Source organism: Ictidomys tridecemlineatus, chromosome 7 (assembly GCF_052094955.1).
Source record: "Ictidomys tridecemlineatus isolate mIctTri1 chromosome 7, mIctTri1.hap1, whole genome shotgun sequence".
NCBI classification, from domain to species: Eukaryota; Metazoa; Chordata; class Mammalia; order Rodentia; family Sciuridae; genus Ictidomys; species Ictidomys tridecemlineatus.
Genome location: NC_135483.1, coordinates 1,682,940 through 1,697,455, shown reverse-complemented (window position 1 = coordinate 1,697,455; position 14,516 = coordinate 1,682,940). Strand labels below are relative to the sequence as shown.

Genomic DNA, 14,516 nt, shown 5'->3' with positions numbered 1-14,516 from the left:
CAAGTGGCGGGGTGGGGGGGGCGTGGCCCTTGTCCTCGCCTTCCCTGGCTGGGCCTTGATGATATTCAGGGGCCTTTCACACTCTTCACTCTGCTCCACCCTGACCCCTAGACACTGCCCCCAAGGCCAGTCTTCCTCCCACCCCAGCTGAGCCTGCTCTCAGAGCACCTTGACCTGGTTCTCTGCACTCTGGCCCTGACTCTTGCCTGGGAGACGGGTAAATATGATACGCCTTGGCTTCGCCACCTCCCCAAGGATGAGATCCATAGGAGGCCTTTTATTGCACTCACAACCTTCCCAGGCCTCGCCCAAGGTAGCCCCTTCCACTCTGCCTAAGACACCCCAAAAACAGCCTAACAAGGGGCTGCCTGCTGGGCTCTCCTGGAATTAGAGGCTCTCACTGGGCCTGCAACCCTCTGCCCAGGTGTGCTTGGATCATGGGTATGGACTCAGCCTGGCACTCTGCCTAGGACAGGGTGGAACCAAACACACTGCCTCCCAATATTCCATCTGCAGGACCGGGCAGCTTCCCTGTGCTCTGTGTCTTGCCAGGGCCTATGCTGTGGGAGGAGGTGGCCCTCTGCCAGCCCCGTGGGATTGGCAGGGATAGCACAATGGCAGTCCTGGCCTGTGGGATGGCCACACATGCTGAGAGCCTCGGCCGAGTCTGTATGGCCCCTGGCATTCTGCCAACAGTATTGGTTGACAGGCGAGGCATTACTATCCGCCTCGGCCGCTACTTTTGAGTTCTGGCGCTACTTTGGAGTTCTCATGGGGATTTCCTGGATTCCCCGAGAGTTCCCATTGGTTGGGAAAGTGCAGGAGGAGGGATTTCCGGGAGACATATTTCCGGCTGGGGGTTCCTGGAGGAGCCACGTGGCGTTTGGGAGAATTCCCCAGGAGCGTGTGTGAAGTGTTTTCTTGCAGTTCAAAAATAAAGTTTGTTCCTGCTTCAGTGGCTCGTGATTTGTGCCCAGCCAGACTGCGGCACACACAGGCAGGATAAGGCCATGACCCCAGGGCCAATCGATCTGGTCAGCCTCTGCAGCCATCTCAACTCTGATGTCAAGTCCATCTACCCACTTCTGCACAACATTGCCCAGTGTTGTCCTCATAACATAAGGAACTCTGGGGATCTCGTGACGCCAAACAGCACGACACTCCATGTATATAAGACTGTAGTAAAAGGCCCCACCTGTCGCTCCTTGTTCTTTGTAAGTTGCCAGTAGGACTGACAGCAAGCAAGACACACATCTAACTCCTCCATCACCTGACACTAGGCTCCCATGGGGGAGCCTTGGCAGTATGGTTCTGTCCCCAGTGGAAGCTGCAGGCACTCAATTGAAAGGAAGTTGTCCTCAACACAACCACTTCTCAAATCACACCCCAGCAAATCCAGCTGTTTTAGTCCACTTTTTTGCCACTGTGACCAAGAGATCCGACAAGAACAGTTTTAAAGGAGGAACAGTCGATTAGGCACTCAGAAGTCTCAGTCCAGAGGCAGCCGGCTCCATAGTTGGAGGCCAGAGAGGAGGCAGAACATCATGGCAGCAAAGTGCAGAGGAAGAAAGCAACTAGTGACCTCACTTTGGGAAGCAGAGAGAGAGAGAGCTGTGCTCACAGGGACCAAACATAAACCCAAAGGCACACCCCAGTGACCTACTCCCTCCAGCCATACCCAGTCTGCCTACAGCAACCACCCAGTTAATTTATGTCAGTGAATCAATCCATTGATTAGGTTTGTGCTTTCATAACTCAATCATTTCACTTCTGAACTTTCTTGCATTGTCTAACAAATGAGCTTGTGGGGGACACTCCATATCTAAATCATAACTGTGGGCCCCAAAGGCTCATGCCCATCTCATAAAGAAAAGTACACTGAATTAATTTTCAAGAGTTCCAGGGAAGATGGTGGAACGAGATGGATGTTATTACTCTAGGTACGGGTATGACTGCACATACGGTGTGGCGCTGCGTCGTGCACAGAGAAATGAAAAGATGTGCTACAATTGTGTACAGTGAGTAAAAATGCATTCTGCTGTCATATATGCCTAATTAAAATAAATTAATTAATTAATATTAAAAAACCCCAAAGAGTTCCCACATCTTAACATTACACAAAAGTCCAAGTCTGAAGTGACTTCTGAGACACCAGGCAAATATCCTGCATGTCTGCCCCTATAAAAATCGGAAGTAGGTTACACATGTCCACTATACGCTACCACAGAGTACACATGTTTATTTCACAAAGGAGAAACAGGGGCATAGAAAGAAGGGAAGGGACAAAGCAAGGCTGACATCAGCTAAGAACACAAGTTCTTGAGCTCCATGTCCGGCACCTGGGGCTCAGGGTGTGGGGTCATGTAGCTCCGCCCCTGCCTTCCAGTTGCAGCCCACCGTCCTCTCTCCTGACTTGTTGCTGCTTAGTGTTGCAGCGCGCCCCAGCCATGCTTGTATCTCTAGGTCTCAGGGGACTGCCCTGAAACCTGGGCTGCTTTGTCACATCTTCATAGGTCACCTTCCCAGAGGTCACTGGAGGGACTCGGGTTGGGTTGTGTTTTTCCTGGCCTCCTAGGCCTTCCTTTGATTGGAATTTCAGTGAAAACCTCTAGGACCTCCTAACTCTAGCATCTTGCAATCCTGCGGAACCAGCAGCATGTGGTTGATGCCAAGGTCGGTCACCATCTTGAGTAGTCACCGGGCCTCCAGGCAGCCTCTGAGTGCCTGGGTGATGGAGCACAGTGAAACAACCTGTGCAAGCAGGGTACCTTTCTGGTCTCTTCTCAAAGGCATTTTTACTTTTATACCCTTGAGCCTGAGATGGGTGCGGCCTTGCCAGTCCCGGAGGTGCCCTCAAATCATCTTTCCCAGTCTCAGGGTAAAGCATTCAGCATTTCTTTAATAGTTGTCATTCGTTTAAAAACCAATTTCCTTAAACTGTTTCACTTGCATTTCTCTGACCACACTGCAAGATTTTCACATCTTTCTGCTTTGCTTTCTGCTCCTGATTATCATTGTGAACTTGGCTAAAAACCATCCTACAATACCAATGTCACTGCCTGAATACTGTTGTGCCTTGAAATTTTCTCTGCCAGGTGAATTACTCCATCACATTTAAGGTCAGCTTCATAGAAAGTCTTAAGCTATGGAAAGAAGGTAGACAACTTCTTTGCCATAACATGAATGCCCTCTAGTTCAATTTCCAATAGTCTTCCTCTTCTGAAACCCCATGAGCCCAGTCTTTACTGTCCACAGGGCTATTAGCAGTCCAGCCTTCAGGGCTCCTACCAGAATCACCCACGAAGTTTAATTTACACCAATTTAAAAATTTTCCAACTTGCATCTCTAAAGTTGTCAATGTTCCTTGCTTGGCAAATCTGTTCTAAAGGCATCTGAACCACATGGTTAGCTTGAGACACTGACAACCCTACTATGGTTTGGATGTGAGGTGTCCTCCAAAAGCTCAAGTGTGAGACAATGCAAGAGGGCTCAGATAAAAAATGATTGGGTTGCCAAAGCCTTAACACAATTAGTGAATTAATCACCTGATCAAGTTAATTGAGTGGTAATTGATGGCAGGTGGGGTGTGCAATTGATGGAGGTGGGGTATTGAGGGCATCACTTTGGGGTGTATCTTTCTATCTGGCATGTGAAGTTTCTCTCTGCTTTCTAAACATCATGTGAACCTCTTCCCTCTGCCACATGCCAGGTTTTTGTTTGTGACTAAAAGGCAGGGGTTACTCCAGTTGAACTGGGCTAACTGGGCTGCACGAAATAACCAAGAGACACAAATACCTTTTTGTTTGGGGTCACTGTGACGGCTCCTCTGACCTTAAGGGTCCACAGGAAGTCAAAGAGAGAACACGCACGCACACACGCACGCACGCACGCACTGACCCCTTTTATTGAGGAGAAGCTATTTAAATGAGGCCAGGGGTCAGGTTTCAGGGGGCTGAGTCTATCTTCTGGAAGTCCGCTGTCAGCAGGTTGACTGACACTTGGGTAGGCCACACCCAAGGGCACAGTAAGAGGAGGGGACACACACAAGGCACTTCCATGGAAGATTCTATCCTAAACAGGGCAAGGGGTTATATTACAAAGGAACAGGTGAGCGTAGCTCCACCCATGGAGCTGTAGCAAGACACACCCATGCACGAGACACCAACCCTTGAACCCAATTAGGGTGGAGAAAGCTCTGCCACATTTCTGTGACTGAACGCCTCAGCACCCAGTCGGGGAGTGTGACCCAGTCATGGGCAAGGTTGGTCTCCCACATCCACACTCTTCTGCCATGATGTTCAGCCTCACCTTGAGCCCTGAGGGATGGAGCCTGCTGTCTGTGGATTGAGACCTTGGAAACCATGAGCACCCCCTAAAAAAATCTTTTCCTCCTCTGCAGTTGTTCTGGTTGAGTATTTAAGTCATAGCAGAAAAAAAAAAACCTGACTAAAATAAACCCCAGTTCTTATACCGATTTCTGTAGTCCACTTTTTCTTCACTGTGACAGTTTCACAGGTCTCAGTCCATGAATGCTGACTCCATAGCTCTGGGCCCAGGGTGAGGCAGAACAGGCATGGAGAGGAATGCTGCATAGCACATGGTGAATAGGAACCCTGTCTGCCTACAGCTTCCACCCAGTTAGCCCACATCAGTGGGAGGACCCACTGAATCCGCTAAGGCTCTCAGAACCCTACCACTTGACCTCAGAAAATTCTTTCACTGTTTAATGCATGAGCTTTGGGGGAATACCTCACACCCAAAGCATAACCCGCCCTACGTGGGTCTCCAACCTGTCCCAGGCCTTGGGCTCTCCTTACTCAAGGCCACTTGACTGACCCACACCTCAGACCAACTTAAACCACTCTATACTTTCTTCCATCTAAAAAGGGCATTAGCCTTGTATAATTATTCTAGAATCAGACATTTCAAATATTTAAAGTATACAAATCAACGGTTTTGGTATATTCAGAATCAACATATCTATAATCACTATACATTTTAGAAATTTTTCTTCACCCTGAAGAGAAATCTTGTACCCATTAGCATCACTGTTCATTTCCCCCAACACTTCTAACACTAGGCAATTAATGAGCTACTTTATGTCTCTATATTTGGTTATTTTAGATGGGTGGAATTGTGTACAATGTAGTCTTTTGTGATTAGTTTCTTTCAGTTTGCAAAATGATGTTTTCATGGTTCATGACGCAGCACATATCATTAGTTCCTTGCTTTTTGGTAATTACTATTTCATTGTACAGATATACTACATTTATTGATAAAAAATTTTTTAAAAATAAAAAGGGCATTAATGTCCCTCCACATGTAAAAGAATTATTACCTACAAAGCTCTTTAACATTTACTCTCCCATCTTTAAATAATTTAGATCTTGCCTCCATCAGTGAAGGTTTGCAGACATGTGAGAGGTGCAGACTCCCCTGGTATCCACTAATCATCCATTGCCCCGTGGTCCAGGCATCTGCTCACCTAATAGAGGATGTGTGGGATTCTGATCCTTCATCAAAACAAATCATAAAACATGGGTGAAAAGAATCCAGAGGATCTAACAAGTGCTAAATCCAGAGGCCCAAAGAACCCCATGGCTTAGTATCACCAATAGAGCAACACATAAGGTGAACGGCCCATGTGTTGGTCAAAGGAACTGGCTGGCCTACAGATGAGGCTGAGCTCCAAGCTCACACTGCTTGTCAGATGACAGAGACCCGTGAACATGAGATCCATGCCAATTCAATCCACTGAACAGAAAGAACACAGTTCCACGTGCCAGAGGACACACCATGACTCAGGAGCTCACTGCAGGAGGTGATGTTTACTCAGACGGTGTGTTCTCAGCTCTCCATTACTGGGGTCAAAACACCTGTGACACTCAACTTGAAAAGAGAAAAGGTTGACTTTGCCCTTGGGCCTGTGGTGAGACAGTACATCATGATGGGAGGATGTGGCAGAGGAAGCTCCTCACCTCATGGCAGCTAGGAGCCAAGAGAAAGACAGGATGAGGCCAAAGGAACTGGCTGGCCTACAGATACCGACAGCAGCAACTAAGGTCAAAAGTGCACAGGCCCCTTCTTCCTTCTCTGTTGATACCAGGGGTTCTCATGTTTGCAAGTTGGCCTGTGCTGATCTGTTCTCCTAGATTGTTTTGATCACCATAACAAAGTACCACAAGGTGGGAACTGAAACAACAGGAATTTATTTTCCCACTATTCTGGATGTGAGGAGTCTAGGATGAGTGGCAGCACGTTGGATTTTTCTTGGGCTTTCCTCCATGACTGGAAGGTCACCTGCGCAGTGTGTCTGCACATAGGGCCTTCTCTGGGTGCTCCTGCTCTCCTTTCCTCTCCTTGTAAGGACCTCTGTCACATTGGGATTGGATCAACCAAATGGCCCCATTCCCCATCGATCCACTCAACCCAGGCATTGTCTGTAAATACAGTCATGTCCTAAAGTCCTGGGCTTCAGGAGAGCAACACAAAACTTCAGGGGGATATAACTCAGCCCGCAGTGCCCAGATCAGGTAAAGTCCTAATTCCCTGCAAAACACAGTCTGCTCCACTCCCAGCCCTCGTGGAACTTTGGGAAGAGGCCACCATTCTATATCACGTCAGGGCATTTGCAGCATTTCCCAGGAGGTACCTGCCCCAATGCAGTCAATACCTCGCCTCCAGAGAAAGGACACCTTACCATGAGGGACATTCTCTCACCCTGTCCAGGTCACCAGCAAGAACTCCTGTCTGCAAATCTGACCTCCATCTCCATCCATTCATGTGGGTTACATACAGTCCTCACTCATGCTTATGTTCTTCCCTGACTTACACTGTGTATGCTCCAGTAACATAATGCAGAAACATGACTTCCATCTCAAGATGTAGAAATGTGGAATTGCTCATTTGTGCTTGCTTTCTCTTTCCCCATTCTCTCACTCTGGCTGTGTGTGTGTGTGTAATTTCAGATATAAATTAGAATGTGCCATATAGATGCAAAACATCAGCATGGACAATACTCAGAGGGATGATTCAAGGGCTGCTAGATGGCCAGGAGAAGCAGGAGCTGCTGCCAAGCGGGCTGCGGAACATGTCCCAGCAGACTGCTCGGTGAGGCTGGCAACAAAGCCTGGACTTGCCACCAAGATCCTCCTCAGTGCGTCCTGGCTTTGCTGCACAGCCCGGCAAGTCCTGTCCTGCCCTGGAGCTTGGGCCAGTCCACTGGGCCAGGGGCTGGCTGGACCGTGTTAGGGCCCAGGAAGCAGAGCCCTTGGGACAGAACAGAGGTGGGCTGGGGTCAGGGCAGAGGGAGGCTGGTGGTGGGGCTGGCACCCTCAGTGCGCAGATGTGACTAGTTGACAGGCCGAAAAGTGAGGAGGGGACAGGAGGCGGGTCTCAAAACGAAGTGGTACACCAGCTTCACATCCTCCTGGACTAGTGTCTCCACCTGGAAGGATTTCAGCACCTAGGACAGAGGAGGGACTTCCCTGTGGCCTGGGCAGCAGGCCCAGGTCCTACCTAGCCTCCTGCCCAGCTGCTCAGTGCAGCCACCAGGCTGCAGGGAGCAGGAGCCAGCGCACCCAGGTTGGCGGGGTAGTGGGCACAGGACCCGCCCTCAGGGAAGACCCCGCCCCGTCACGTACACACGCCAGTGGTGAGGGTTGGGGGCTGCTCACCCCGCTCCATGACCCGCTGGCCCCTCCTGGTTCCGCTCACCCCCACGCACCACTGACACCCTTCTGCTGAGCCCCTCCCAGGCCCACTCACGTGGTGCAGCAGAAGCAGCATCTCCACCTCTGCCAAGCGCCGGCCCAGACACTGGCGCACCCCGAAGCCAAAGGCCAGATGGTGGAAGGGCAGTTGGCTGTCCAGCCAGCGTTGGGGGATGTAGCGCTCAGGATTGGGGAACAGCGCGGGGTTTCGGCCCATTGGGTACAGATACATGTGGACCAAGGTCTGCGGACAGGTGTACAGGGAGGTGTCAGCTGCCTAGCGAGGGGATGTGGGAAGGGGCCATCTGCTGGGGTGGCCTTCGGGGCTCACTCACCCCAGCTGGGATGTGGTAGTTCTGAAGCACCAGATCTGAGCTGGTGGTTCGCTCCAAAATGCTTCCTACTGGGTAGAGCCTGGGGGTAGGACACCAACAGGCAGGGCCTCAGGGGGACAGCTCCCTCCTCTTCCCTCTGTCTGCTGCCCACCCAGGACCCCGAGGGTGCGGCAGCCCTGCTCACAGCATGTGCTTGCTTGCACCTGCTAGGCTCAGTGAGCCCCCAGCAGCCTGAGCAGCCGGGCCCAGGAGGACGTGGCCGGTCGTGCATGGGACTTGGGAGTGCAGTCCCAGAGGAGAGGGGCACCCCTCCCTTCAGGCAGAGCAGGAGGAGCTGAGGGGCTCTGGGTTCTGAGGCAAAGCTGCTCATGCCTGCCTCCCACCTCCAGTGAGCAGAGGGGCCAGGGCCGGTGGGGAGGGCCAGCCAGCACCTACCGCAAGGTCTCCTTGAGGGCAGCCCGCAGCAGGGGCAGCTCTGAGGGGGCCCTCTGGGGGTTTGCAGAGATGCTGGCCTCTGCTGCCAGGCTCTCCTGGCGTAGGGCCTCCTGCACATTGGGGTTCCGAGCCAGCTCAAAGAGCGTCATCACCAAGGGGAAGGCTGTCTGCAGGAGCCACGGGGACAAGGCTCAGACCACGGCACTGGCCAGGCGCCCCAGCCCCAGGGCACCCCTCCATGAGGACACCCTCCCCTGGAGGGGAAGGGCGTGCCCCGAGCAGCACAGAGCCCTGGCACCCCACAACTCCAGACACCCATGTCCCCCGACTCCTGCCCTAGTCCTGAGGGAACGACCTCTCGGGGCCCAACCCAGGCCACCTCCTGCTGTCTCCTCAGGGTCTGAGTGGCTCTCACACCCTGCTCCATGGCCCTGAGGGGTGACCGTCTCCAGGAGTCACAGGAGCTCTGCAGCCCTTGTCCATCTGCTGTGTTCAGACCCCTCTGACAAGCCTCACTGTCCCACCCTGAGCAGGCCTTCAGACCCCAGCCAGGTCCTCCTCCTGGACCGTTCCTGGTACTCCAAACATATCTGCAGCCCCAGTTTGAGATCTGCGGCTCCGAATCTCCAAAATGACTCCTTCCAAGGTACCTCTACAGTGTCCTGAGCCTCAGAAATGAATTAAGTACTCTCCTTAGGCCCCAGGGCTTCATTCCATTCTCTACCCTGGTGCTCTGCAGGGTACATGGGAATGTTCTTGTGGCTGACTGATCTAGCCTTGGATAAAGGCCTGATTCACATGCTCCTTTCTAATGGGAGCCCTGATGTCTTGTGTTTCACCTAGTATAACTGAATTCCCAGCCGTAGATCACTGCATGCCAGGGCTCTCCCCAAATTCCTCCTGTCATCTGCACTGTTCCTCAATACTTATTCCAGACTTCTCCCCCAGGAGCCCACTGAGAACTGTCTTCAGTTAACAGCAATATAGCTTCAGAGAAGCAGGGTCTCGATTAGGGGTTGTGGGCAATTCAGCATCAAAGGAAATTTCTGGGGAATCAAAATGATCCTCTCTCAATGCCAGGTATACTGGTGCCCTGACCGTGTCCACACTCCCTGCTGTGAGTTCAATAGTATTGGCCTTGATGGCATCTAGTGACAAGTCCCCATGGAAGATCAGGTCAGCCACAATGCCACTGTAGTCCTGAGGGAAGCTGCGTGCAAGTTCCTGATGAACCTTCTGGATGCAGTTGTTGGCTGCGGGGAGAGGAGAGGCCTCAGGCCTTAGTGCTGGGAAGGTCAGCTTCACTATCAATCCACCCACCAACCCAGCGCCTCCTCTCCCTGCTCCTCAGTGTTGCTTAAGCCTGGCCACACCACCAACTCTACAAGGACCACGAGGAAGGCGTGGCCCTTTTGGGTGGACTCCGTGTGGCTCTGGGTGGTGGTAAGAGAAAACCTGGATGACTGTCCTGCCCCGACCCACAGCCCTGCCTGGTCCAGCCCTTACCATACTCAGAGATGTAGTCCCAGGCCTGAAAGTGTTCCTGCCACACCTGGGAGCTCATCCAGCGGGACAGGCTCTTGGGCAGGAACATGAGCTGAGCAGTGGACTGGAACATGGCCTCCAGCGCATGAATGAACTTTAGGCTGCCAGTGTTCTGGTGTGGGCCAAATAGGCCCAGCCGCTCTCCAAAAAGAGCAAAGTTGCTGGCTGCAGAGAGGATGGCAGCCCTGAACAAGGGCAGGCCTGGGCCTCAGCTGCATCCTGCAGCACTCTACCCACCCTGGCCACCTCAGAACCCTCGAGGCCAGGAGCTCCCCCAGCCCCACACCTTCGATAGTATAGTGGAAGATGCTGGTCTGGACATCCAGGGTCAGGCTCCCCGGGAATTCTGCAGCACCTTCTTCTTCAGGGCCTCGGAGAAGTCTCTTGCCACCTCGTCCACCATGGGGATGAACTTCTGCACGGCCTTTCCTGACAACACGACTGGATTCAGCCGCAGACGGTTGAATCTCCATTCAGCTCCATTCCTGTAGGGCAAGCAAGGGCTTGAGAGGCATCCCCAAGCATCCCACAGGTCCCCAACCTGTCTGCCATCTTCCTGGAACCCAAAGGGCCTCAGTGGTTCCAGGATGAAGGCAGGCCGAGGGCTAGGCAGCTGCATGTCCTGGCCTCACCTTATTCTCTCAGAGTGACCTTCCTGTGCTGGGCGATGGCCATGGAAGTCTCAAATGGGGATGAGGGCAGGTAGCCCTGGAGTGCTGGGAGGCCTGTGGGCTAATTCCTGGGAGCTGCCAGGCACACCCTGCGTCCACGTGGGCCCTGCCTGGGTGGCCAGGCTTTCTGCCAGGGTGGGGGGTGACCTGAGGTCAAGTTTGCCTGCCTGGCCCACACCATGCCTCAGGTGGGAGAGGCCAGGCTGACTCCTCTCCTTCATGTCCTTCCCCATGGAGCTTGGAGAGTGGCACCTGCTTGCTCCCTGAAGTGTCCTTGTCTTCTGTAGTGCAGAGTCCAAACTGAATCTCCCACCACATCCACCCACCACATCCCAAGCACATGGGGCCCCGGGAGCTTCTGGTGCCAGTGGTGGGCAGGGCTTTGCAGCCTGAGCCACAATCAGGCACACACGCCTTTCTCTTCCTAGGGCAGTGCCTCCCATTCCTGATGGTGAGAACCATGGGTACATGCCACGCCAACGCCTGTGCCCACACAGACCTCAAACACATGTGTGAAGACACTCATGTCCACGAGTATGCACAGTGCTGCATATCACCCTAATGTGCACGTGCATGCGCACACACACACACACACACACACACACACACACACACACACACACAAGTTCACCACTTCCTTCAGGGGCACTGGCTCTCCTTTCCCCCAGACCCGCCCTTCACATCTGGCCTCAGCATCAGATGCCCTCCATGGAGGGCCTGGCCCAGGAGACTCACGTGCCTATGCCCTGCTCTTCCCCAGAAATCCACTTCCCGACATGGAGTGTGGGACTCTTCAGCCTGTGGTTCTTCTCAGCACTTCCTGCTCTTTATGGCAACCTCTTTGCAGCTGATCCACCCTAAGCACATCTTCTCCCTGCTTCCCTGTGCCCAGTAAGGAGCCACCCCCTTGCTGCTGACCGACCTGGAAGCTCAGGGCCTTGCTGCTGAGCTAGAAGCTGCCTTGGACCTCCACCATGCACATCCCCAACCTCCTCCCCGTCACTGTCTCCCCAAAGTGAAGGCTGACTTGACCCAGGATGCATGGGCCCCTTGGGTGGTGGGACAGCCCTGGTGGACTTCAGATTCTGGCCCATGCTGCCCATGGCTTTGGTCCTGGGATTTCACATCTCTGGGCTGGTTTTCTGACCCACAGAAAGGAGAGCCACCCAGCAGCAGGAGGGGACATGGACCAAGGCCTAGGGCCGAGGGTGCTCCCTTCAGGGAGGGGCTCAGTGTTCCTTGTCTAGCCTGTGCAGACCCCATGTGCCTTTCTCCCCCACTGCCTGCTCCCCTGCCCAGGACATCCATCACAGGAACCCATCCATGCTTACTACTGACACTGTCCACCCACCCGCAGAGCCCAGGACACGTGTCCTGTGGTCTGCTGGTCTGGCCTCATCTCCAGGCTGCCCAGTGTCAATTCCACTTCCCAACCCAACCCATTGGTGCCTCACAGCAAGAATACGCCCAGGGGCTTCTGTCCTCGGTGCTCTCTGTAGACCATCCAGGGCTCCAGGGGCTTCCGCCAGGGCTGCAGGCTCTCCATCTGATGCAGCTTCTCAGCATCTTCAGGCAGCATCACAGATACTATCTGTGTTCTTCCCACTTCATACCTTGGAACGTGCACAAGCCCTGCTGGATCCCACGTCCTCTCCTGATGCCCCTCTGGAGACCAGTCAGACCTCACCCTTCTCCTGGACTTGAGCCTGCCCCACAGGAAGTCCCCGAGCCTCTTGCCTGAGCCCTCTTCCCCTCTCAGCTTCCTCTGAGGCAAGCTTTCCTTGTGCACAGGAGGAGTCCTTGTCTCCACTGGCAAAGTCTCGGGACGGTAACCCACATGCCCCCTCCTGCCTTGTGGAGGACGAAGACCACCCATGTTCCTAGGGAGCAGTGCCTGGGCAGCCAGCAGAGAAGGAGGTGCTGGGCATCCTCAGCGAGGGCCTTGGCAGGGCTTTACCTGAAAATGGGTCCCAGCTCCTGGAAAGCCCGGTGCATCTGCAGGTGCAAGTTCTCCTGGCCCTGCTCCTTCCAGATCTGTAGCACCCTCAGCCACTTGTTGCCTGCACACTGGGGTATGGCTTCAAAGGGCAGCACTGCCTTGGCACCCAGAGCTGCACTGGTGCCCAGGGCTCTCACCTTGCACAGGCACAGCCAGGACCCTGCCAGCCACACACCTGCCTTTGACCTGAAAGCCATTGTGATGCTCCCTCCACCCCCGTTCAGCCCAGCCCAGTCCTTTTTATCTCACCCAGGGGCCCTCTGTGGCCAAGGATCACGTCATGGAAAAATTGTTCCTGGACCTGCCTGAGAGATCTGGGGCACTCATAGCCGGGTCCCCAACCAAAGCTGGAGGAAGGAGATGGCCTGGTGCCTGGTCCCCATCTCTGCAAGGCTTCCTAGTGGGCTAGAGACTTGACTGGGTGCTAAAAGTAGGTGGGAGCAGAGGCCTGTCCCTTCCCTCTGCAGGTTGAAGGAGCAAGATGGATGGATCCTTTAATGAATAGATTAGAAGTCCTTGGATTCTTTTAATAGACCTAATTTTTTTTTAAATTGACTGTAATGAAAATAACCTCAGAACTGCGGAGCATATAAAAGCATTATGATTCTTTCTTGTCAAGTCTAAAAATATTTTATTGTGAAAGAAATAGAAACTTTTAGCTATTTTTTTGGAGACACAGAAAGAATACTGAAGGCATCCCAACAATGTACTCACAATGCTTGCTAGTGCCACATAGGCTCATACCTGTCTTTTTCCTTCTCTGGGAATTATTTCATTCCTGGAACAGAATGTCTCCACACCAGACACTGTATGGGGTCTACACTGGTCCAATGGGGCAGCACAGCACCCTTATCTGAGGTTTCCCTCTCTTCACATCTCCAGAGCTCTTAGAATGCCAAGTGCTGCTTTCGCTCCAGTGGTAAGGAATGCCTAGTGCAGCCACAAGAGTTCCCACAGGAATAAGATGACAGAGAGAACTGGATCACTCAGAAACCCTGTTCATTCATGCTGTCACTGATTTAGGAAATAATAAGCATTCCATGTGCCAGAGCATAAGTACAGTACTGGGTACAATGTGGGTATAATGTACACCATCTCTGTCCCTTGGAGTTCATAGTGCAGAGTTATTACCAAACACTCGATCCTTGTCTCCAGTGCCAATAATGAGGACATCGTTTGGAAAAAAAGAAAAGAAGTTTTATTGCAAAAAAGAAACACGGGGGACTCCTGTCCCTGGGGGAAACAGAGGGTTTCAAAAGAGATTCAAGGGCTACATTCCAGGTCTGCCTTGACAGATGGGGGGAGTGTTGAAATTCACTTGCTAATTTGGGAGAGGGAGAAGAAAACATGTCCCTTTTAAAGTAAGCCTCTGTGGCAGAGCAGCAAGGGCTATACTCGAAAGCTTGAGGTGGACCACTGTTCCAGGGATATTCTAACCATGCAGTCAGACCTAAGGAAGTGCGCCTGCAGGTAGAAGCACTTCCGGTGCTGTTGCTGTCACCAAAAACCCAAACAGAAAGTACAGAGGAGACCCATAGAGCCCTTGCCCCTGCACATGACAAGACACTCTGCACCCCAGAGATCTGCTGTCACACTTGGTCACCCTGAGAGACATCACTGTCACTAGAAAGCCTCCGTTTGTTCACATTTTGGCGTGGTGTACATCTTGTTGGTTGACAAATGTGGACTGGCAATGCCCACCTGGGCATCTTGGGGAAGCGTTGTCTTCACACCCTCTGTGTCCTGCTTGGTCACCCCACTTCTCCACTGATCCTTGGCAACCACTGACCTTTCTACTCCCCCTACCCCCAGGGTTTCC

General features: G+C 52.8%; 2 protein-coding genes across 10 annotated transcripts in view; one reads left to right on the top strand and one right to left on the bottom strand.

Moving 5' to 3' along the window:
• Positions 1 to 955, top strand: part of LOC144365374 (glycosyl-phosphatidylinositol-anchored molecule-like protein) — a 35,149-nt gene extending 34,194 nt beyond the window's left edge. For all 9 annotated transcript variants that reach the window (XR_013423719.1, XR_013423715.1, XR_013423720.1 and 6 more), the window contains one exon: positions 1 to 955. This exon is cut by the window's left edge. The gene's annotated coding sequence lies outside the window, so the exon portion shown is untranslated.
• A 5,231-nt stretch (positions 956 to 6,186) lies between these two features.
• On the bottom strand, positions 6,187 to 13,087 carry LOC101963849 (cytochrome P450 11B3, mitochondrial). The gene is given in 10 exon segments (XM_078016583.1): positions 6,187 to 7,465; positions 7,768 to 7,956; positions 8,048 to 8,126; positions 8,483 to 8,649; positions 9,581 to 9,735; positions 9,989 to 10,192; positions 10,314 to 10,370; positions 10,373 to 10,512; positions 12,153 to 12,311; positions 12,656 to 13,087. Coding segments are annotated over 10 exon segments (1,503 nt in total). The 5' UTR covers positions 12,895 to 13,087; the 3' UTR covers positions 6,187 to 7,351.
• Positions 13,088 to 14,516: the final 1,429 nt, after the last annotated feature.